Here is a 22,575-nt window from a genome sequence, read left to right on the forward strand (position 1 = left end):
ATCGATGCTCTAATATTCATTACACTCTCATTATGTACAACTTAAACTGTTATTCAAAGGACATAGGACCGAGCAAAGGAATATTTTTGTGAGAAGTATTTCTTTATATTATGCATGATATGATAAGTAATTACAATCATCTACATCTTTTAAGGTAAGTAATCTATCATTCCACAATTAAATATAAAATATTTGACAATGTTTATGACACGCAAATATAAACGTCTAGCAAAATACGGTAATAAGTAATACTCCTACTACTTATTTTGATGGGGCAAACTGAGCTTAAATGCTCGATATTTTTTTTGTTGGAACGAAGAGATTTTATAAAGCATTAAAAGCGGGAAAGTAAATTGAATTTACAGTGCTGAGGTAGATCTAAACGATACTGCCTCTACGAGATCATTGTTCAGACCTTCCAAAGTAAAAATAGGAGGAACATTCCAAAATTTAGTTTCTCCTATGTCCATGATAGGGCAAACTGAGCTTAGATGCTCGATACTTTTTTTTTGCTGGAACAAAGAGATTTTATAAATAGCATTAAAGGCGGGAAAGTAAATTGTCTTTATAATGCTGAGGTAGATCTAAACGATACTACCTCTAAGAGATCGTTGTTCAGACCTCCCAAAGTAAAAATAGGAGGAACATTTCAAAATTTAGTTTCTCATGTGTCCATGCTTGTATCGATACTTAGATGCTTGAATATATGATAAGATAGAGTTGACTTTTGAATTGACGAAGTTATTAAACTATGTACAAAGAGTAATTATTAGACAGCATAGAAACTAAAATGGAATTTTCTCCACGGTTCCTTACCCTAAAAAAGCAGGGACAATTTACGTTTTTAAATCGATAACCATCTTTCTGACCTGCCTTCTTCAGTGCCAAGTATACCTATATTATTGGAATACCTAATAAGGTAAGTAGTAACTAAACTAATAAAAAAAATGTATTTTCGCATGTTATTCATTACTACGTTCTATGAATCTAGACATATGGCGAATCTAAGCAAATTATATTGTATTTTTTCACTATGGGGGGTTTTAGCGCTCACCATAGCAGATGACTCCTTTACCGTATCACCACATCCTTCGATCGTAATAGATCTATTATAGCGTATGACTATTATTAGTTTTTCTTGATTTTCGTGTATTTGAACGTAAGAAGAAAACATGAGTTACCTACTCAATTAAATTTGCAATTTAATTCAAACCACATTATCCGTTGAGCGAACAGATTAAAAGACATTAACAGGACAAAATAAAAAAATTCAAACTGTAAAATAACATGATTTTCATACCACGGTGTTCAAATTGTACAGCACAATTGATGACCTATAGTATGATTTCTAAACAGACACAACATTACTAATACAGGACGGACTCACGGACCCATTAATTTCAGCTAGAAAAGGATAATTTTTAGATATGATATATATAGCCTATAAGCCATGTTACAGAAAGTGCAATTAGCTTATCATAAAAATTGACAGCCAATATTGCACCCTAGATATATATATATGACTCCTTCATGAGCTAGTTCTTAATTAATTCTCCACATATTTGTTTGATTGCTTCTTCATTAATTCTTCATCATAAGCAATTCGAATTGCACGGCACTCCTCCGTGCAGAATGCAAGTGACCTGTGTTCAATCAAAACACGAAATGTAAGTACTACATTAAATTTCTACTAAGTCTGGAAAAAGGGAACCAAAATCATGTGTATATGTAATACAGATTAATAAATATAACGTGTTAGGGAACATTAAAATTTAAGAATTCTCAAAGAAAAAACCTAATGACACGTGAGATGTGTACGTGTTTGACGGAATCTTAGGTTTCGAATTTATATGACGTGTGAGTTGTGACAAGTAATGTTTTGTGTGTAATACAACATAGATCATACAAATTCTTCAAGCTTTTGAGATTACATATAAATCACAATCGTTAATAATTATAAATATATCTGAACACCACAATTATGGGGAAAAAAATTGTGTGCTCGCTCGAGAAAAACAAGTACCAATAGAAAAAAGATATACATTATTCAAAATGTACACTCTCAACTCAAGGCACATATACTAAAATTTTGAATCCACTGTTGCATAAAGGAGACAAATTCAAGCAAGACGAGTGATCAATTCAATCATATATAAAAAAAGAATCACAAAAAAAAAAAAAAAAAAAACATGTACCTATACATGAAGATGTTATGATCTTGTTTGAACTTCGACTGGCAAAAGGAACACTCCTTGAAAAAATCACCAAGACCACTCGTTTGACCAATAGCCATTCCAACAGAAGAAGAGCTCGCAGAAGAATTTTTAAAAGGACCAAAAGAAGGCTTGAGTAACTTGTTTGCATTGTCTGTAGATGAATTGTTGTTATGCTTATTGGGTTGGTCGAAACTATCAGAGCGGCTAACTCGAGAACGTTTGGACATTCTAGGTTTTATAAAAGAAATTATAATTTGAAGGGAGAAAAAATATAAAAGGGTCCGTAAAAGGAAGAATTTAATGGGAATTAAGGAGAAGTATAGTAGTACTGTTGGAAGTGAAGTAACAAAGGCTACAGAGGGAGGGTATTTATAGGGTAGTATTGTTCTCTGTCATTTTGTTTTTAGTCCAAAAATTGTTGACTAGTCAGTTTTAGTCAATTGTGAAATCTGATCATGTACCTTAACATTGAATAAATTTCTTTCCTAACTTGAAATATCACCTGTAAAATTAATGAATAATTAACTATCCATAAGTACGTGGGAAAAAACTTATGAGCACCGGATGCTTACACCAAACAAATAGATACATGACAAAATTTATAAATACACTTTTATTATTTAATCATGATTAATTAATGTATATTTTCAATATATCAAATTACTTAACATAGTAACACCCGATGCGGGTAAATATTTACCAGGGACGGTTCAATACAAAAGCCGCCACTAACACTTTGTTTGGATGGTAGTTACGTATTGTTTCATAATGTATCATATTATATCGTATTGTGTTATATTGTATTGTACTGTATTGTTTTGATGAATACAATGTTTGGATAGATTGTATCGTTTTCCGTCATTACATAATGTTAGACATCAACAATTTGAAGGATAAACCTAGAAGAAAAGTAAGGCATGGTGTAGAGCTATCATAAAAAGGTAGGATCAAGGATAAAATATGATTATTAGATAATAAGAAAAGAAAAAATGAGAAAAAATAAATGAGGTAACGATACGATACAATAAAATTTAAATAACAATCAAAACAACCATTGTATTTAAACTAACAACATAACACGATACAATAGGTAACAACCATCCAAATAAGCTGTAAGGCGTACTGCTTTAGGCCCCTAAATTTTTAGGGCCCATTTTTCAATCGTTACTAAAAGTAGAGTCAGGTGTATAGATCTTGTTTTTCCTTAAAAAAATATTGATTTAAGCTAGAAATTAGTTCGTAGTACTGGTCTCTTATGCTCAACAAACTATTCTAAGAAACAACTGTTTCAAGTTTAAATATGTCAGGCCCCAAATCTGGAGAGGCATCGCCGGTAACTGGTGCCATACTCGGCCCGAGCGTACCACTCTTTAACTCGTACAACCTGTGTCGCAATAACTAACTTGGGCTAATGAAGCCCATAAATAAGTGTGGTATCATAACTTAGGCCGACAAGGCCATGTGCTAACATATCTCTGAACAACAATCAACTCAACCAAAGCGGGATCATCCCGACTTATAGAATATAAGAATCGCTATGTGGGCAGGCAAGACCACCATGCAAGTCTATAAACATCAAAAGCCAAAAGGGGATATATACAAGGGCCGACAAGTCCACCATTCTGACAATACTGGACATACGGGATACGTCTACAAACCTCCAACGAGTAACGACTGTACTATGGTCGGGACCCTACCCATCATCTGTATACACACAAAACTCTAGACTGGCAACTCTGAATGACATGTAGCTTACCACATTAGTTGATATTCGGCAACTCTACTGTGGCGTTCCCTCCAGCTGCCTATCTGAACCCGCGGGCATGAACATAGCATCCCCGACGAAGGGACATCAGTACGAAATAATGTACCGAGTATGTAAGGCGACTGGAAATAACTGAAAGCTGTAATACTGAAAGTAAGCTGAAGAGTCAAAAATAAACTGCGTGTAACTTACCTCTTTGTGACTCCCACAACAAGTAAAACTATAAAAAGTAGCCGGCCGGCCTTATCTAGGCTCGGCATGTACCTAACTAAGCTGTAAAATAGCCCCGAAGGCAACTCTCATACACCTAGTATTAACATGGCTAATCTCTTATAACCTCAAGGATAATCTCGCTCTCCAAGTTTACATCGATTAACTCACGGCGAAACTCAACGCACAAAAGTACAAGGTCTAACAAATAATGTCCAATAATTTTGGGTTTAACTATCATATGTGATTCTAAAATATTTTTACTACTTGACAAGGGATGCACGTGTGACGCATGGGATGCATTTGCGGCGTACACGACACACACAGAAGCTAGTTCTATTGAATGTATTTAAGACATCTTATTAAAATTTGGCTTTAGACCACCAATTACATTGAGTCACACCTGATACTTATCTATGTATGTGTGCTATCCGATGTTTATACGTTTTCTCTATAGATTATTGACCGATTTCAATTTTGGTCAATTATTTGATTACGTACCTTAACTCTGAGTTTTTTTTTTCCCTAATCGAAATACTTCCATAAATTTTGAAGAATTATTAACTATTCCATGCATATGAGTGTTATGCTAAGTTTATATATTTACTTCATATTTCGAGGGAAATATGGTTATATACGCACCTTAATCGACCGGACTCTCGTATTCATAAGGAATATTTTATTTTTTAGTCTATAATTAATTGATTAATTTCAGTTTTGGTTGTTGCGATATCTAAGTACTAAGACCTTCAAAGGAACTTTATATTTTGCTTTTAATCAACTGAAATTTCGATTTTGAATTCTATGAATTATTTCTACAAATTTAATAAATTATTAATTGTTAAATTATATTAAATTGGGACAGAGGGAATAGTATTTATACTTTTGGAAGTGACTCTACTTCACGGATTATTTATAATTGGTCCATGGGAACCCTATATTTAATTATGGCGAATATTAGTTGTTAATGTAATTATTTTTATACAAATTAGTAAAAGAGTTAAAAAAAACTTACTTTATAATGAATTTCGAAAGTAAATTATTCTAAACGCCCAGGTACCATGACTGAATCGTGAATAATCCCCAGTATTTCAAAATCAAAGAGTTAAATCCTACTCAAGTATAACAATTACAAGTAACTTATAGATCTTAGTAAGTAATTTATTTATTTGATTTATTTAGGAGTTTTGCAAGACTAATAACCTGTAAGGCCAAACTTATCTTTCCACAAAAGTATTTATTTTCTTCAATAAGTGCTTTTTTTTTTAAAAAAAAAAACATGAGGTGTTTGGCCAAGTTTTTAAAGAAAAATAAGTACTTGTGGGGAGTAGCAGAAACAGTTTTTCAGAAGCTAAAAAAAATAGTTTTCCCCCAAAAGCAGAAGCAGTTTTTAATTTTTGTCTTGGCAATAATACCCTTAGTAAAAGAAGTTATATACCATAATAACCCTACTTAATTAAACCTAGTAATAAATACGATATTCTACAGCTTATTCGTTACACATGACAATATCTCCTTCAACCAAGCCTTGAACGTGATCAACAACTTATTTTTCACAAGGTATGATTTCTTGAATATGTTCTTTTTTATTTATTCTGCACATAAAGGTTTCTTGTGCTTTGTGGTTTTCCCAATTTCTTACTTTTTTTTATTTGGATCGTTGTTACGCTTTGTATGGTATAGTATCGTTACTCTAAATACCCCTCTATACCTCTTCGTTCTTTTATCTCCTTTGAGTGTTGGTTTAACTGCTCTTCTTTTCTTTGTTTATTTCTATCTCCTGCTATGTTTTGGTAAACAAAAGTCTTTAACTAATTTTAGCTAATTATATATTTCCTCATATTTTAGTAATTGGTAAACCAAAAGTTTTTTTTTTCAGATTATAGTTAATTGGTAAACGAAAAGTTTTATGATTTTCATATTTTACTTAAATAAAATGAAAGCTTAATCATAGTCTTTCATAATAAATATTTAAATTATTTATCTACTTAATAATACTACTAATTATTAAGTAAATCTACTCATGTCCTTATTCGTAATTTGACATTTAAAATCACTTCTTGAAAAGCTTTGCCAAACATAAATTGCTACAGAAAAGTGTTTTTTAAATTGATTGACCAAATACAAACTGCTTCTTACCAAAAATACTTTTTATAAAAACACTTTTGATTAAAAAAAACACTTTTCAAAATAAATAGATTTTAGAAGCTTGGTCAAACAGGCTATAATATTCTGCAAAAGGTTTAGTACTAACCGTTTTTTAGTAAAAGAGTAAATTAGTAAAAACTTGAATGAGTGAACAAAGATGTTTCTTCTTCTTTTTGAGAGTTCATAAAATTCAAAAATACAAAATTTTCATTTTGATCTCAATTTTCCTTTTGTTTTTCACTTCAATTTGTTTTAATTATAATTACTTAATTACAGATATATCCCATGTACTTCAAAATTTAACACTCAACTATATTATACTCATCATGCAGGGGAATAAGCGTATGATTTTAACCTATAAAGAGAGTACAATTCTATTTTGTTAGTTCAATCATCACTGATTTTAGATACGTCGTCATTATATTGCATCCAATTTATCAGTCTCTAGAAACGTACACAATCACATAAATGAACACTCACTTTATCTTCAGTTGATTTATATGTACTGCGGGAAGTGAATTGTCTAACACAAAGATCTGAATCTCAAGTCATAATAAGGTCATTTCTAAAACAAAATTTCTAAAATAAAATATCCATTTTAATTAAAAAACTAAGGATAAGGATGAATATTATGTGGTTAATTATAATAAGTATTGATTGATCTCACTACTAGAAACATATGTTTTTTGCACTGACATTCAGTGGGAAATTTATGCTTATTAAACATGGTTTTTCTACCTTATTATCACTGAACCAGCTCACTGGAAAAATGTATGGTGGAAAACAGGTTCCCATTGAAACGATGGAAAACCTTCTAATTTTTTCGTGTAAAAATACTACTATTTAGATTTTTTTCCACTGATATTCAGTGAGAGATATCCACATAATTTTTTTCAACAGGAAAATATAGATTTTTTTAGGAGCGTCTCAACTTTTATAATTCACCTTTAAATGGTGAAAAGTTACAATATTGAATCAAAGTTCAGTGCTACTTTGACCAATACAATCTTGACCAAAATGAGATACGGATTTCAAGATATGCAATAGAAAACATATTAACCCAAACGAGATTTTGAAAAGGGGCAAGGGGTCAAATTTGCCCTTTCACTGTACGAAAAATATCAATTTTATCCTCTATTATACAATTAGTACAAAAATACCCCCACTATTATCTAAATTATTCAAATATAACCTTTTTCTGTTACGGTCAAAGGTAGACACCCAATCCCACATGACACTATCATTTTGATGAGATGAACGCCACGTGTCATGTCACCTCGGTACCCCAATCATTTTATCCCTCCCCTCCACTTATTCTTTCACCACTGATATTTCCTTTGCCTACATCACTATTGACAAATCAACAAAACAATGATCATATATTTTAATGAAATTAAAAAACCAACAATCATATATTTTAAGTTTTTTCAGCATTTAAATTTCATTTATATTGCATAAAAAGTTAAATCGTGAAACTATAGAAATTTAAAAAGAACGAATTAAGTTTTTTTTTTTTTTTTTAAAGAAGATGGAGGAAAATCATTTAAACCCCCTATTAATTTGCTTTAAAAATTATACTCCCGCTCCAACTTTAGAAATTTTGCCTTATTTGAATTTTAAAATGTGACTGTATGCTTAAATAAAACTGAACGTGTTTGTTTTAAAAGTGAAGTGTCTCTTCTAAAAAATTTGACCTTTGCTCTTTCAAAAAGAGGTTTCCCTATGAAGTGGCATAACGAAATCTGCATGTTTGACAAATGCATTATAAATTCTTCAAGAAGCACGATTTATAATTCACATTTCCCTAAAGTGATTTATAAATCACATTTCTTTTTGTATGTACATTTCTGATAGCAAGAGAATAACTTTAGGATGAAACATTTCCTCAAATTATGTACCCACTGTTGGGAAGAAACAAGCAATAACCAAATTGCTCGACGAGGTAACAAGGGAAGAAATACCCAAGTCAAAACTTCTCACACTATTTGAACAAAGAGAAGACAATAAACACTAGCACACATGGAAATCCGGACAGCAGCTATACTAACAATAAAATAGCAAAGCAAGCAAAAATAAATCGAATGCAAGAGATACCAAATTTACGTGGTAAAACCCCTTCAAGGTGAAGAGGAAACATCCACGGGACCTCCGGCCCACAAAAGCTCGAGTTACAACAATGTTCTCCAAATGGCTACAACAACAAAGCCAAGCACGGAGCAACAATGCATAAAAGATAGCACTAAAACTAGCGAAGAAAGGAGAGAAATCACCCCCAAAAACGAGCTATTGTTCGTACTCGAAAACTAGAGCTACAGACAACAAATCCGATCTCCACCGTTGAAATCGAAGAACCAGATGTTGAGAACCCCCAGTTCAAATTTCAGCACGATCCAACGGTTAAAAAATTGGAAAACGCAATTTAAAACGGATTGCTGTAGCAGAAAATTTCTGGACGAAAATATGCTTTCTCTCTCACTTTTTCTCTCTATATGGCTGCTATAAATTCACTGTTGTGTTCTGAAAATAAGACCTAAATTGATCCTATATATAGAGTAATTTTTGGGCAAAAGTGGTCTGGTCCAAATTGGATTGAGTTTTATTAATCCAATTACACATAGAAAGGGAAAACCCAAAAACCTAACACCCACTACACCAAAAAAGGCTTTTAGTGGCAATATATTTTCCTTTTAGCGGCAATAGTTATTGCCACAAAAACATTTACCAGCAATTGGTTAATGCCATTAGATTCAAGGTCACTAAGGCTTTTGGCGACATTTATTGTTAGGGCTAAAGTTTAGTATTGCCGGTAATAATTAATTCTAGAATATAATTAGCGACAATTAAGTTATTGCCGCAAATTAATTACCGCTAAAAGCATATTTTGTTATAGTGTACCTCGCGTGCGATTAATCATATTTATACATTGAGTGAAACCACCATGATGGAATATAGTTGGGATATGAGCTCTGTAAATAAAGAACTTTCGATGTGAGCGCTTTACCCCTTTTGTGAGTCAATGAATTAGTCCTGCAAGTAGGTTCATATATCAAATTCCTAACATAAAGAAAAAATTAGATTATTGTGCAAGCTGCTTGAACCCTGAGCGTGAACTATATATAGCGATATGGTGCTTGTATTACCTTATGAAATACGATTGACTAAACACAGTTCCCTTTCTTTTAAGGAAATTAAAGCTTGTTTCATTATGAGGATTTCTATGGACAAAGATAAATGGATTCCATACACTTGATCACCATGCATGTGAGAGTAATGAAAGAGCAACAGATCCCACTCCAATTGCATGCATAAATATGAAAGCAAGTTTGATCTAGTAGACTTTCGTAATTAATTAAATCATCGCTCTGCCTTCCTTATTTTTTTTTTCTAGAATAATAAGATAGAAACGAGTGACTGAAGGCATAATTAGAAGTAGCCTAGACGTATTCAAGAAACGAATGATCAAGAAAGAGATGTATCAGCAAAAACTTATTGGAGAAAATATTAAATACAGTTAAAAAAGAAAATAAAATTAAAATTAAGGCGTAGATTTCTTGCTCTTTTTAAGGATTCATATATGTTGCGGTAAAATTTTCACTTGTTTAGCTACAATATTCTCGACATGTCCCAACCGATACAACGATCCAATAACGTCGTATAACTCAAACAACTCCAGATTATTTACTGAGTCCAAAGCTCCGCCAATAAAAGACTTTATTCCTTCAACAAAAATAATAATCTTTTTGATAGAAAATAAACAGGAGACTTAGATTTTTTCTTCTCTATTGTCTTCATTACCCACGTGTAAGCTCACTTTTTTTATGCTCTCTACGATAATTTCCCACACTTCCCATACTCCTATACAAGGAAAAAAACATCACTATTTATAGTAGGAGGAATTCTCTCATAATGCATAATAAGTTAACGGGATAATATATTGTAGAACATAGGTTTGTAGTTACATAAATATTTAAGCTTTAATGGATAATTAGTGGTGATCATAACACTAGTAGTTACATGAGTTACACCAAGAAATAATGATCATTTTCTAATGAATTTACCCACTAATATAATAATGCACCTAAATATTATAATTATAATTTTAACATTAAAATGCACACGCTCCAACAAAAATGTGACAACAGATGACACTTCTTACAAAGTAAATGTCAATTCATCAAAGAACCTGCTAAAATCTTAAAATTACCCTAAAATGTCATATTCAAACTCGTATCATTTATAAATAGAAATTATGACAATAGACAGACACTTCTTACTCATATCTTGCATACGCTCATTGGCGCATGACTATACAAGATCTCTCCTTGACCTTAGTAAATCCACTTTCTTGTTCTATTACGAAATTTTAATTTGACTTAATTAGCTGAATGGTCCAGGCCCAGTGGCGAAGCCAGGATTTCTGTTGAGGGGGTTCAAAATATAAAAAAGTAAATATACGAAGAAGCCTAAGGGGATTCAACATCTACTATATATACATAAAAAATAATTTTAACCTTGTAAAAATAGTATTTTTTTCCGCCGAGGGGGTTCGGATGGACACGCTCGGCTCTATGTGGCTTCGCCACTGGGTCCAGCACTAATATATAATAATATCAGTCGGTTTATGTATTGTTTTTGCATATGTTAGAATTGAACCAACAAGTGCTTGATTGTCAACTGGGGGCTACATAATTAAATATTGAGTAGTTAAAACATTTAAAAGGTTGCGTAAACGTGTGAAATTTGACAAATATATAAGATGCTATATGGTATCATAACTAAAATTAAATTATAATGATCAACCATTAATAAGTACAATAAATTAAGTTTTACATGATGCAATTTGATTTTGGAGAGGAAGATCGATAAACAACCCATTATGGCATAAATAAAACAAAAAGAGTGTGAATTAAAAATAATATATACCTAGTAAACCATGACAATATTTCAAGAAAAGGTTTAACAAGTAATTCTCGCACATTTATTTCTTAAATTGTTTTGTCTAAGTTGTCTACGATTTTAGAAATAGTGAATATTATCATTGTTGAAGGTAGAGTTTAAAGCTTATGCATTCGAGATTTTAATTTTTTTAAGTTATTTAATTTTAAATTAATACTATGCATATTCGATATATTTGTTAAGATAAATATAAAATTTGTATCAAACTATTCGACCAAACCAACCCCTAGTACTATGACTAAAAAGAAAACGTATACTAAAATTAGATAAGCAGAGAATTAGTTTATTCATACAGTTCTGACCGATTTTGAGAACCTTCAATCAAAAATAGAATATTTGTGGCTGACCAAATAATTTGTGACTCGCTCAAATATCAGTTGCCACGTACGTTATGCAAAGCAAAGGGGGCCAATGTCGGCAAAAAATCAAGCTACGGCCATTAGTGTTAATACAGCTGTTTATTTGTTAAATGATTAAATCTAATGGAATATGTCGGAAAAAATCAATTAAGTCACTGTCATTAGGGGTCAAACAGGTGTTTATTTGCAATATCGGGCGATGAAAACAGTTTGTGGTTGAAAATTAAAGGACAGTTTCCTGGTTATTAATCGGCATAACCAAAAGTGTAACCATCTATCATATTCAGTACTGTAGGATTTAATTGGATTGGCTTCAATAATTGATACACCCCTTTTCACAACTTATAATAACAAGGAACTCATCCAATTATTTAGCTAGTGTGCCAAACCACATAAACAAGTACTCTTGCAGATTTGTCCTCTAAACTGTTTTTCCAGAAAGAAGCATATGGCAAATATATCAGCTTACTTCCTTCTCATTGCTGCTGTTTTTCTAGGTAATAACTACACACACAACACATGTTTTTTCCGTTGTTGATTTCTACTTACAACATACATACGCATATAGACAGACAGATAATTTCTCCTGTTTTATTTACCGATCTTCAACTGTGGATGATTAAGTTAGACGGAGGATCTTCTTCAGTTAATCTCTCTTGTTTCTGTTTAGTCCTTTTTGTGTTCAAAACAGTTTTTATTTCTACAACTCTTTTTGAAAAGCAAAGTTTAGAAAGCTAGATCAAAAAAGACTCGTAGGTTTCTATTTTTGTCTTGGATCTATCCACAATTAATCTTACTGATCTACAACTGTATCGGGATTTGAAAAAGGAATTGATCGTGACTTTGAACTTGTTCTTTCCATATTGACCTTCTTAGTACGTTAAAGGAGTTAATTAAGACAGATTTTAATTTGCTGGCCTTACTAGGAAAAATACGAAGTTTCCTATTTTGAGTGATGCTTCTTAATTGTTGATTGAATGATATTGTAATGATATAGTATACATTTTTCTGGCTAAGGAATTCATGCCAATTCTCGTTCCATCGAGAAAAGTCATCTAACGATGAGTCATGTAGAGATTCAATGAAATTGATTATGGTTTTGTATTGTCTTCTTCTTTTCTTGCACGCAGTTGGAACGATGATACCATTGGCGATGGCACAAACATGCTACCAAATACACCCAGAAATATTGTGCGATGAAGGCAAAGTTGAACCGGAATGTTTACCTTTCTGCAATAATAAATTTGGACCCTCCGCCGGTGGACAATGCATTGAACAAATTGGCTTTAATGGTCCTTTTTGTGCTTGTGATTATCCTTGCTAGTCATGACTTTCTTCACTCTAATTTCTTCTACCAATAAAGTACTACATGAAGGCAGTTACATGTAGTTTTCGTTTAGATGATCTGATGATAATGTAAAGTTCTTTTATGCAGTCGGAATATAAAAGTAAACTCTGAATTGACGATTTTTATTTTTTTTATGAATTGTTATCCGTAATTATTATTTAGGTGATTTGGTAGTATTAAAAAATATTTATAGTCAGTTTATAAAAGCTTTAATTGATCTTATATATATATAATACTTTTTCTGTACTCTGGTTGTTTTTAAATGGAATAACAGAATCATTCTTTGATGTTTGTTCTTTTAATTTGGTTCCCTATATAATATTGTTCTTCTAGTCCAATATTTTCTAATTTTTCAAAAGATTGTGTGCAAAAGTTACCCTGGGTTCAGCTTAATGCATGTTATTAACTACTTGCTCGAAATTAATTTATGTTCTAGATAAAGTTGTACATCTTGCAGTTTTTAATTGGAGAAAATAATAATGTGGAAGTATTTAAGATCACACATAGGAGAAAATAGTATGAAGTATTGAATAAAAAAAAATTGAGAGGAAGAAATAGTTAAACAATAGTATATAAAACAAACAAATTGAGTTAAACAATAGTAATACAAAACCGGAGAGAAATTATGTATGATATTGGTGGAAATTGAACTGGGACTTTCTGAATATAGTATATAAAATTAATCCTTTGGAACTACATACGTTCATTTTTTTAAAATTAGTTTTAGGTCATTCTCATCAGGTCCACATTATACAACTTTAGATAAATGAAGGAATTTCTAAATTCATAATGATTTACTACCTTTTTTCTTTATAACTATGGTGTTTGAATCAGTTTTTGTATTTGAATTATTTTGAATATCTGCTAAATTCCACTAAAAATGATATCGAGTAATTTCGATCCGTCCAACTAGGCTTAAACAAATTAGAAGGAATAACCTACTTTATGTAAACTACTTCCATCATTAACTCATGGATACTTAGTGAATGGTCAATTTCTAGCCAATAGATAACTGACAAGATGTGATAAATGATTAATAATCTTAGTCTAGATGAGACGAAACACGGAATCCAATTGGAACTGAAATTTATATGCCCCTGTATAAAAATGATTATATATTTCATTTATCTCTATTATCCTTGAAAAGAAATTGATGTCGATTTGTAAACTACAAATCTTCCTTTTACGAAAACAAATAATTAATGAGATAAAAATTAAACTGAGCACGGTGCAACTCAAGTTAAGAAATGGATGATTTTATTGAATATTGAAAATTACAACCAGTAGTGGAAAAGAAAATGATGAAGTATTTAGCAGAAATATAATACAATTCCACTGCTTTATTATTCTTCAGCTGTATGTGCTCATCTCTTGTATCTTTTTGGTCCTCCTCCTTAAGCCTTGAATTTAGGGAATTGAGCTGCAAAAGTTTTAAAAAAAACATTTAAAAGATGGAACCAATGTAGAACGTTTATTGTGCAATCGACAATTCGACATGTTATTCAAATAAAGTTTATATGGTTAAAAGATAACGTATTATAAACTCACGAGTTTTCAGAATTTAAAAATATTATAAAACAATTTTATAGAAGAACAAAACAATTGCTTAATATTCAAATAAAAATACTCTCTCCTGTGCGACTGCAAATTGATTTCGTTTCAAAATATTTGACATTTTTTTAAAATAAGAAGTTATTTATTAGTTTCTTCCGGATCTACTTTTACGGCTCCAATTAGTGGACTGTTAATTAAAGTGAGACGTTTAAAAGAGAGAGAAAAGACGGTTTAGAGAAGAACTTTTATGATCATTAAGGAGTAGGCTGGTTCAAAACAAGGTTATAATCCTGAGATTGTAACAAGAATTATAACTAGGATAGATAATCCAGCTTCTATATGGGATAGATAATTTCATGATTTTGTTATGAATTTTATCTTCGTTTTAGCTAATATCCACAACTAAACGGCCCCTTGACTATTAAATATAATGCTATTTTCGTAACAAAAAATGTAAGAAAACTTTAAAAGACATATAATATGGATGGAAATAATTACCTACGAAGTCCTTCCTGGAGCAGTCTTCATCACACTTCACCTCACAAAAGGTATAACCTTGGCCTTGTTGAGAGCATTCTTGGTGACAAGTGTTGTAGCAATCCTTGTACTCTTCTTCTGTGGCTTCAACCTTGGAGACGGACACAGCTGTTAACACAACCATGCACATCAGAAACACTGCAACAAGCTTTTTGGCCTCCATTTTTAGTTTTTTTTTTTTTTTTTTTTTTTGCTTGTTGTAAGATTTTGTTTTTGTTTTTATTGCTTGTTGATTTTACAGTGTTTCCTTGGACGATTTGGTAATGGCCATGGCTTAGGCTATTTATAGGGCTTTGAACTCTTTTTCGTTTGAGAATAAACCTTAAAGTATGGAATAGTTTGTGGATTTCATGTGTTGTAGGACACTATTGATTTTGCATAAATTAAGGTTACCCACTGAAGGGTCATGAGACTCGTTACACATATTTTTTCTTTGTTAAATCAAGATATGTTCTTCACCACCGAAACAATATTAAAAGTATAAATTTCTTTCTATAACGCGGCTATGAATCAGTGTAGGCACGCTTCAACTATTTTATCGGGTAATTACTACTTTTCACGATACGAATACTGAATAACTCTAATCACCTATCAAGACACAGACATATCATCAGAAGAAATTACCTTATGTTTTTTACCTCTACAAGCTTAAAAGTCAGGTTCCTATTTAGGATATAGTTAGGGTAGCCTTTTAGATAAAGAGAATGAAGTTTTAATCGGACTTCACCAATGTAGCCTTACTATCTTTATGTACAACAAGCGTTGAGTATAGCATGATCAATATTATACGCAACAAAACAACTCCTTCGGGAACATCCGATTAAAAAATAAATAAATAATTGGTGATCTTTTCTTTATCGCTTTTCCTTTGGAAATGACTAAGTATTAGCTAAAAGTGCACGTGCCTAAAATACTCCTTCCGTTTTAATTTACGCGACATAGTTTGACTCGCCAGTCGAAACAAGAGAAAATGAGAGATTTTGAAACTTGTGGTCTTGACTTGTAACATTTGTGTACTATAAGGCCAATTAAGCCTGTTAACCGGTTTGACCGGAATCGGACCGGTAATCGATTATAGAACTGGCTAGTTTCCGGTCTAAAAATCGGAACCGGACCGGTCCAAAACGTTAGAAACCACCCCCCCCCCCTTTTTTTGTATAGTATTTATATATATTATAGTATTTATTAGTATATTGTAGGTATATTTACATATGTTATATAAGTTCACAAGTAAAGTTTATATATTTACTGACTAACAGCATATACGTATATATATATTAAGTTATATGCTTAAGTTATACTATATATACCTAAAATATACTAAGAATATACTTATATATATTAATATATTTAGGTTATATATATGTATACTATATATACTTAAATATGTTTAAGTTATATGTATTATAACTTAAGTTATTTATAGCTTAAGTTTTTTCTAAGTTTATAAATTCCTATTTTATAAATTAAGTATATTTATATTATAAGTATATTCTTAGTATATTTTAGTTATTTTTCAAGTATATAACTTTCTAGTTTTTAATTTAAGTAGATGTATATTATAAGTATATTCTTAGTATATTTTAGGTATATTCCTAACTTAATATAAGCAAAAATATGAACACAAGTAAATAGAAGAAAGCTCAATAAACCATATATTTTATTCAGTCATGGATAACATTTATTTGCAAGTTGTAGCTTTTTTTAACTTGCAAATAATACATGAGTTGCAAAGAAATAGTAGAATAATAAAATCAAAAAGTGTCAATCATTTGGCTAATATCCCGCCATATCATATTCGGTCATGGAGATATCTTCAAAGTTTTCCACTTGGTCCACTCCACTTGCTATCAAATCTTCAATCTCTTCCTCTTCGCCTTCCACCGCTTCTAAGTTTTGGTTGCGTCGCTCCGATCTAATTCAATCGCGAATGCACACTAGTACTTGCAAGCTAAATCCGGATAATGAGAGTCTATGGTCTCCAATTTGTTGTCTTCCTTGGCTAAATGCACTCTCCGAAGTCACGGTTGATATTTGAACCGTAAGGATATCTCGCGCCATTCTTGAAAGTATCGGTTGACTTGCTTTGTATCTCTTCCACCATGCTAAGACGACCAAATCATCTAGTTCCTTGATATCCACATTTTGCTGCATCAAATAAAGGTGATATTCATCAAAGTTTGCATTATAAGAAGGAGTTGGATGTGAATGTAAAACTTTTAAATGCGATAAACCCGACAAGCCCTTTTTGCTACTTTGAGAAGTAGTGGGGCGTGGAGCAACGGGTGTAGCATTTTCTTTCAAATTAGAATAATGACTAAAAAAATTTCTAAACTCGGCGTCAGCTAAAGATGGTTCAACTTCTAAAAAAGTATAAATTTGATTAACCAATACTCTAGTATAAGACATTTTTAAACAAGGATTTAAAAGAGAACCCAATATAAATAAAGTTGGGATGGGAAAAAAAATACTTCTTAAATTTTGTTGTCACATTAAAAATAGCCGCTTGATAACCGAATTTATTTTTATACTCTTGTAAAACTCTAGCTATTTCCGCTAAGTAGGCTAAAATTCCGGTTACCGTTGGATAGAATTGTCTAGAAAAAGCAAGAGTTGCATTATAAAAAATTTGTAAGAGTTCAACACATTCCTTAACATCTTCCCAATCGGTAATATTTATCCAATCATCACTATTCGTATTAAAATGGTTGTAAACTTGTTGTATGGGAATCCTATAATCATATGTTTGTTGTAACATAATGTAAGTGTAGTTCCACCTAGTGTCAACTTCTACTTGAATTTTTCTAGGTCTAAGGCCATTTTCTACACAATAATTCTTAAAATCTATCAGTTTTATGCCCTATTAGCATTACAAAAAAGAAACGCAACCGCAATTCTAACTTTTTGAATAGAATCTTCAAAACACTCAAGACCATCTTTAACAATCAAGTTTAAAATGTGACAACTACATCTCACATCAAAACTATTTTTTAGCGGAGGGTTTAATTCCCATTTTAAAAGACCAATCGCCTTTGTATTATTAGAAGCATTATCTAAAGCAATACAAAGTGTTTTTCTATAAATGTTAAAAAATCTCATAATAGTAGACATTGAATCTGCTAAAAAATTTCCATCGTGACGACCTTTCCTTTCATCAAATAAAAAAGCTATAATTCTTTTTTGCATCACCCAATTATCATCAACCCAATAACATGTAATAGCAAAAAAATCTAACTTGTTAAGACTAAGAACCAAATCGGCGGTAAGAGAAACACTACAATTTAAAGAATTAAATACATGGCGCAAATAAAATCTATATTTTTTATACAAATCTATAACATCCGCTCTACAAGTACTTCTAGGAATACTCTCAAATAACATATTATAACAACATTGAATATAAGTAACAAACCCCAAACCCGAAGGAAAGGAAAATGGTAGAGCATCAAAAGCAACCATTTTAGATATTTCTACACGTTTTTTTTTCTTGTCATACTTAAAGTTTTTACCGGTTCGTGGGTCTATTGTCATTTGAATACCCCCCAGATTTGAACTTGTTTGCTCTCCCCAAACATCCTTATGTTTACCTTTCATATGATTTATTAGTGTACCCATTCCACCATCCTTACTAGTTTGTTGCTTAAAATCAAATACTTGTCTACATATATTGCATGTTGTTGTTTGTCTTTCCTTATTCTTAGTCATAATTCCCCAGATTTTAGCGGTTGGCTTACGAGTTCTTGGCGGTTTGTCTTGTGCAGGACTTGTATCTCCTATGGGATTTTCAGGGGGTTGTGTTTCATCATCAATTTCATTAAAAGTGTTCGTATAATGTTGTTGCATTGCCTCATGATCTAAAAGTGGATTATTTCCACCAACATCAATACCTAAATTAGGTGTTTCGTTCACAAATGTTTCCTCATTAAACCCACCCCTAACAATACCACTACTACCGGCACCACGTCTAAATCTCTTCGCCATTATTAAATAGAATTAATTTAAATCACACTAAAATAAATCACAAGAAAATAAATTGCAACAAATTAAATTGCTATAATTAAATAGCGAAAAATAAAGATAGAGTTGAAACAAAGGTACCAAATTGCCGGACTATTTTTCAACAAAGTGAAGGCGGCTAGAATTGTAAATCCACCAAAGCTACTTTGGATCGTTGCAAAATCACCAATTTCACCAACAATATTATAATTGCAAAATTAATAATTGAAACTAGAATAAAAATTTATAATATTTAATTGAGAGAAATTTAAAGTGGCTAATTGTTGTAAAGTAGCTATAATTGAGAGAAATTGAGAGAAAGAGAAGAGTGAATTGGTGTGGATTAAAATTGGAAATGAAGAGGGATTTATATAGAGGTGGGGGATGGGTTAAAGTGTAAAAAAAAAAAGTTTGGGGGGGGGGGGGGGGGGGGGGGGGGTTGGGGGACCAAAAGGGGCGTTTGGAGCCGTTGGCAATGGCCATTTTTGCAAAATGGACCGTTGCCCAACGGTCCAGCCCACACAGTTAACGGCTACATTTAAAAATATATATATATATATATATATATATATATTTTGACCGGTTTAACCGGTCCGGTTCCGGTCCCAAAAAATAAAAACCGGACCTGTAGGTTTTAAATGGTTAACAGTAACGGGTAAACCGGTTCCACCGGTTCCGATTTCGGTTTCGGTTCCGCTTTTACCGGTCCCGTTACCGGTTTGAACCAGTAAAACCGGACCGGTTGCGAGGCTTAAGGCCAATAACATTCATGTAGTCATTCTCGTTAAGGGTAAAACGAGAAGTTTATTAGTATTACATAGTTTTAAATATAAAAATATATCTCTTTCCGGAACAAACTAATGAAAAATTTGTGTCGCATAAGCTAGACGTTAGTATAAAGGGAGTAGTAAAAAATATGACAACAAACCAAAACATTTGTTGACGAACTTTTCCATACAACGACTTGAGTAGCGGCTTACAATTTTTCCAATATTGGAAGACAAGCTAAACCTTTTCAAACCAATAATACTACAAACGGAAGATCACCTAATTAGGTAAACAGTTGTCAATTAAATAGATTATAAAGTCCTCGTAACCATTCCTAAGAGTAGCTATTAACCAACCATTCATTAGTTTAAAAGTTGGCCAACAAAAATACCTATCTTTTCTTGTTCTTTTATGCTAAAAACTTGCGTATATAAACCCCAATACCCTGTTCTTGCTCTGCACTCAAACCTCATTAACAAAAAGATACAACAAATCGTCTTTTTCTATTTCTCATTTAGCCTCAAATTAAGAAAAATGGCATCCAAAAACAATGTGATGGCTCTAGTTATGGTTCTGATTGTGGCCATTTCTTGGAATGGAGCTTTAGCTCAATCAAGCTGCATGACTACACTAGTAAGCTTGTCCCCATGTTTGAACTATGTCACTGGAAATTCATCAACGCCATCTTCATCTTGTTGCACATCACTATCTAGTGTTGTCCAATCCAGTCCTCAATGCCTTTGTACGTTGGTTAATGGTGGTGGTTCTAATCTTGGCATTACTATTAATCAAACTCTTGCTCTAGGATTACCTAAAGCTTGTAATTTACAAACTCCTCCAGTGAGCAGGTGCAACGGTAAGATAAACTCTTCAATTTCTTTAATTTCACTAGCTATTGAATACTGATTTAACTTATATACACTGATAGCGTAAATAATTTTTCTAGTATTAATATACTTTCCTTGTTATAGCAGATTCTCTGCTTTCGTTTCAGGATTACTACTTCCATCTATTATAGATAGATATTCACTCGTACCTGATTATCATCTTTTAGGTGACTTTGTCAATCTGTAGAAGTTAAACTTGCTATTGAAAAGTGTTTTTTAACTTCTATATATAATAGTGTAGAAGAATTTTTGCACTATCGTATCAGGATAACTATTGGTAACCCTCCATATAAAGCGGGATCAATAACATAAAAAATAAGAGAGCTAACCTGCTATAATTTGTTAAAATATATCCATAGTGGAAAAAAATACCCTGCTGTCAGTGCATATAAGTGAATTCTTTAAAACATTTACGTATTAAATGAACTAACTGACTGTTTTGTACATTTAAAAAAACAGCTGCAAATGGACCAACTGCTCCAGCTGCCGTACCAGCAAGTTCTCCTGCAGGTTCAACTACCCCATCTGATTCTACTAATGAAATCCCAGCAGGATCAGGTACTTCAAAAAATCTTTTTCTCATATCTTCTAATATTGAGATGAAATTGTGCACTATAGATTATTGAACTGAATTTTAACATGTTACCTGCCTTATTTTTCAGGTTAATAATCCTACTTATAACGAATAATTAGTCGTAGTTATCTTTTAGTTGACTTGATAGCGTGTAAAAAAAAATCACTTTCAGTGTACGTGAGTCAAACTCAAATGCAAATGCTTTAATTGATGCAGGTACTACAGGTTCTAAAACAGTGCCCTCAACACCTGGATCCTCTTCATCAGCAGCAGGAAGCAACTCAAGAATTTCTATCAATTTTGTTGGATTCCTACTCTTTGTTGCATCATGTGCTTTGAATACCAGGGGATTCTGAGTTTGGGGGAAAAAGCCATTTTTATGTCAATGTTGTATTAATAGAACAGTACTCCATAATATTATTGTTATTATTCTTTTGGTTCCTCTGTTTTAGTTGGAGTGTCACGCTGGTTGTAATTTACCCATACCTATATTATTTATTGTGGCTTATTTTTGAGTAATTCTCGGGATGGTTTTTTATTTTTCCTTTATCTTCTTGGCAAATGTGGCTTTATAATCATAATCTAATTCAATATTGGATGAACATCACCTCTTAAGGTTTGCAATTACTCATAAAACTTGATCATACAGAGTCAGAAGTGCATATATATGAAAGAGAAAGACACCTATTATGTATTCATTAACTTGATGTAAACACTAGACATGAAAAGGAAAAAAAACTGTTGTTTTGATTATGGAAAACTCAGCTATGTATCTGCCTCAATCTAACTACCTAAGCACTGCCAATTGTAGGATGACTTTGCATTTTTAATTGGCATAGTTAATTAGTTCCTTGATGTAACTAAGTTTACCGGTTTTGAATTGGCTTACAATTTACAATTATAACTGTCAGCGTCTCGCCAGACCTTATGAGGTTTGAACGCTGTATTAAAACCTTCACTTCAGTTCCTATTGGGAAACTTTCTCTTTGTTCTTAAATCAAGCTTTCCAACTCTGTGCCTTAAACCAGTTTAGATATGGACAGTGGTGACTTGTACCTTAATTATACTTCCTATATTTGGTTTCGACATAGTTATGTTATTCTTGGTTATGCCTTTGTCCTGATTATGTTATTCTTGATTATGTCTTGGTTTGGTTAGGGATAGCACTAATGTATTAATGTACCAAATGTCTTTTATATATAAATTTATTGAACTGAAAATGTCATAGGTCTTTCTGTTTCTTACCAAAGTCTTTTT

The 22,575-nt window shown here is 32.1% G+C and overlaps 2 protein-coding genes and 1 long non-coding RNA gene across 3 annotated transcripts; 2 read left to right on the forward strand and 1 right to left on the reverse strand.

Moving 5' to 3' along the window:
• Positions 1–11,882: 11,882 nt before the first annotated feature.
• On the forward strand, positions 11,883–13,130 carry LOC132626765 (uncharacterized). The gene is made up of 2 exons (XR_009577616.1): positions 11,883–12,151; positions 12,785–13,130. It is a non-coding gene; the product is annotated as an uncharacterized LOC132626765 (long non-coding RNA).
• A 1,112-nt stretch (positions 13,131–14,242) lies between these two features.
• On the reverse strand, positions 14,243–15,356 carry LOC132626772 (major pollen allergen Ole e 6-like). The gene is made up of 2 exons (XM_060341763.1): positions 15,055–15,356; positions 14,243–14,422 (listed from the first exon to the last, which is right to left on the reverse strand). The coding sequence occupies exons 1-2, from the start codon at positions 15,254–15,256 to the stop codon at positions 14,397–14,399; spliced, it is 228 nt and encodes a 75-aa protein (XP_060197746.1). The 5' UTR covers positions 15,257–15,356; the 3' UTR covers positions 14,243–14,396.
• Positions 15,357–20,300: 4,944 nt separating this feature from the next.
• Positions 20,301–21,837, forward strand: LOC132626779 (non-specific lipid transfer protein GPI-anchored 5-like). Its single transcript, XM_060341773.1, has 3 exons — positions 20,301–20,713; positions 21,204–21,302; positions 21,535–21,837. Exons 1-3 carry the CDS (start codon positions 20,392–20,394, stop codon positions 21,672–21,674), a joined length of 561 nt encoding a protein of 186 aa, XP_060197756.1. The 5' UTR covers positions 20,301–20,391; the 3' UTR covers positions 21,675–21,837.
• The last annotated feature ends 738 nt before the right edge of the window (positions 21,838–22,575 follow it).

Source organism: Lycium barbarum, chromosome 1 (genome assembly GCF_019175385.1).
Source record: "Lycium barbarum isolate Lr01 chromosome 1, ASM1917538v2, whole genome shotgun sequence".
NCBI lineage: Eukaryota > Viridiplantae > Streptophyta > Magnoliopsida > Solanales > Solanaceae > Lycium > Lycium barbarum.

What these genes read in the sequence shown, in the direction of transcription:
- LOC132626772 (XM_060341763.1), bottom strand. Translation starts at nt 15,256, where the DNA reads ATGGAGGCCAAAAAGCTTGTTGCAGTGTTTCTGATGTGCATGGTTGTG. An exon ending in CTCCAGGAAGGACTTCGTAG is followed by an intron (nt 14,423 to 15,054) that starts GTAATTATTTCC and finishes AAACTTTTGCAG; the next exon opens with CTCAATTCCCTAAATTCAAG.
- LOC132626779 (XM_060341773.1), top strand. Translation starts at nt 20,392, where the DNA reads ATGGCATCCAAAAACAATGTGATGGCTCTAGTTATGGTTCTGATTGTG. An exon ending in TCCAGTGAGCAGGTGCAACG is followed by an intron (nt 20,714 to 21,203) that starts GTAAGATAAACT and finishes TTAAAAAAACAG; the next exon opens with CTGCAAATGGACCAACTGCT. An exon ending in TGAAATCCCAGCAGGATCAG is followed by an intron (nt 21,303 to 21,534) that starts GTACTTCAAAAA and finishes TAATTGATGCAG; the next exon opens with GTACTACAGGTTCTAAAACA.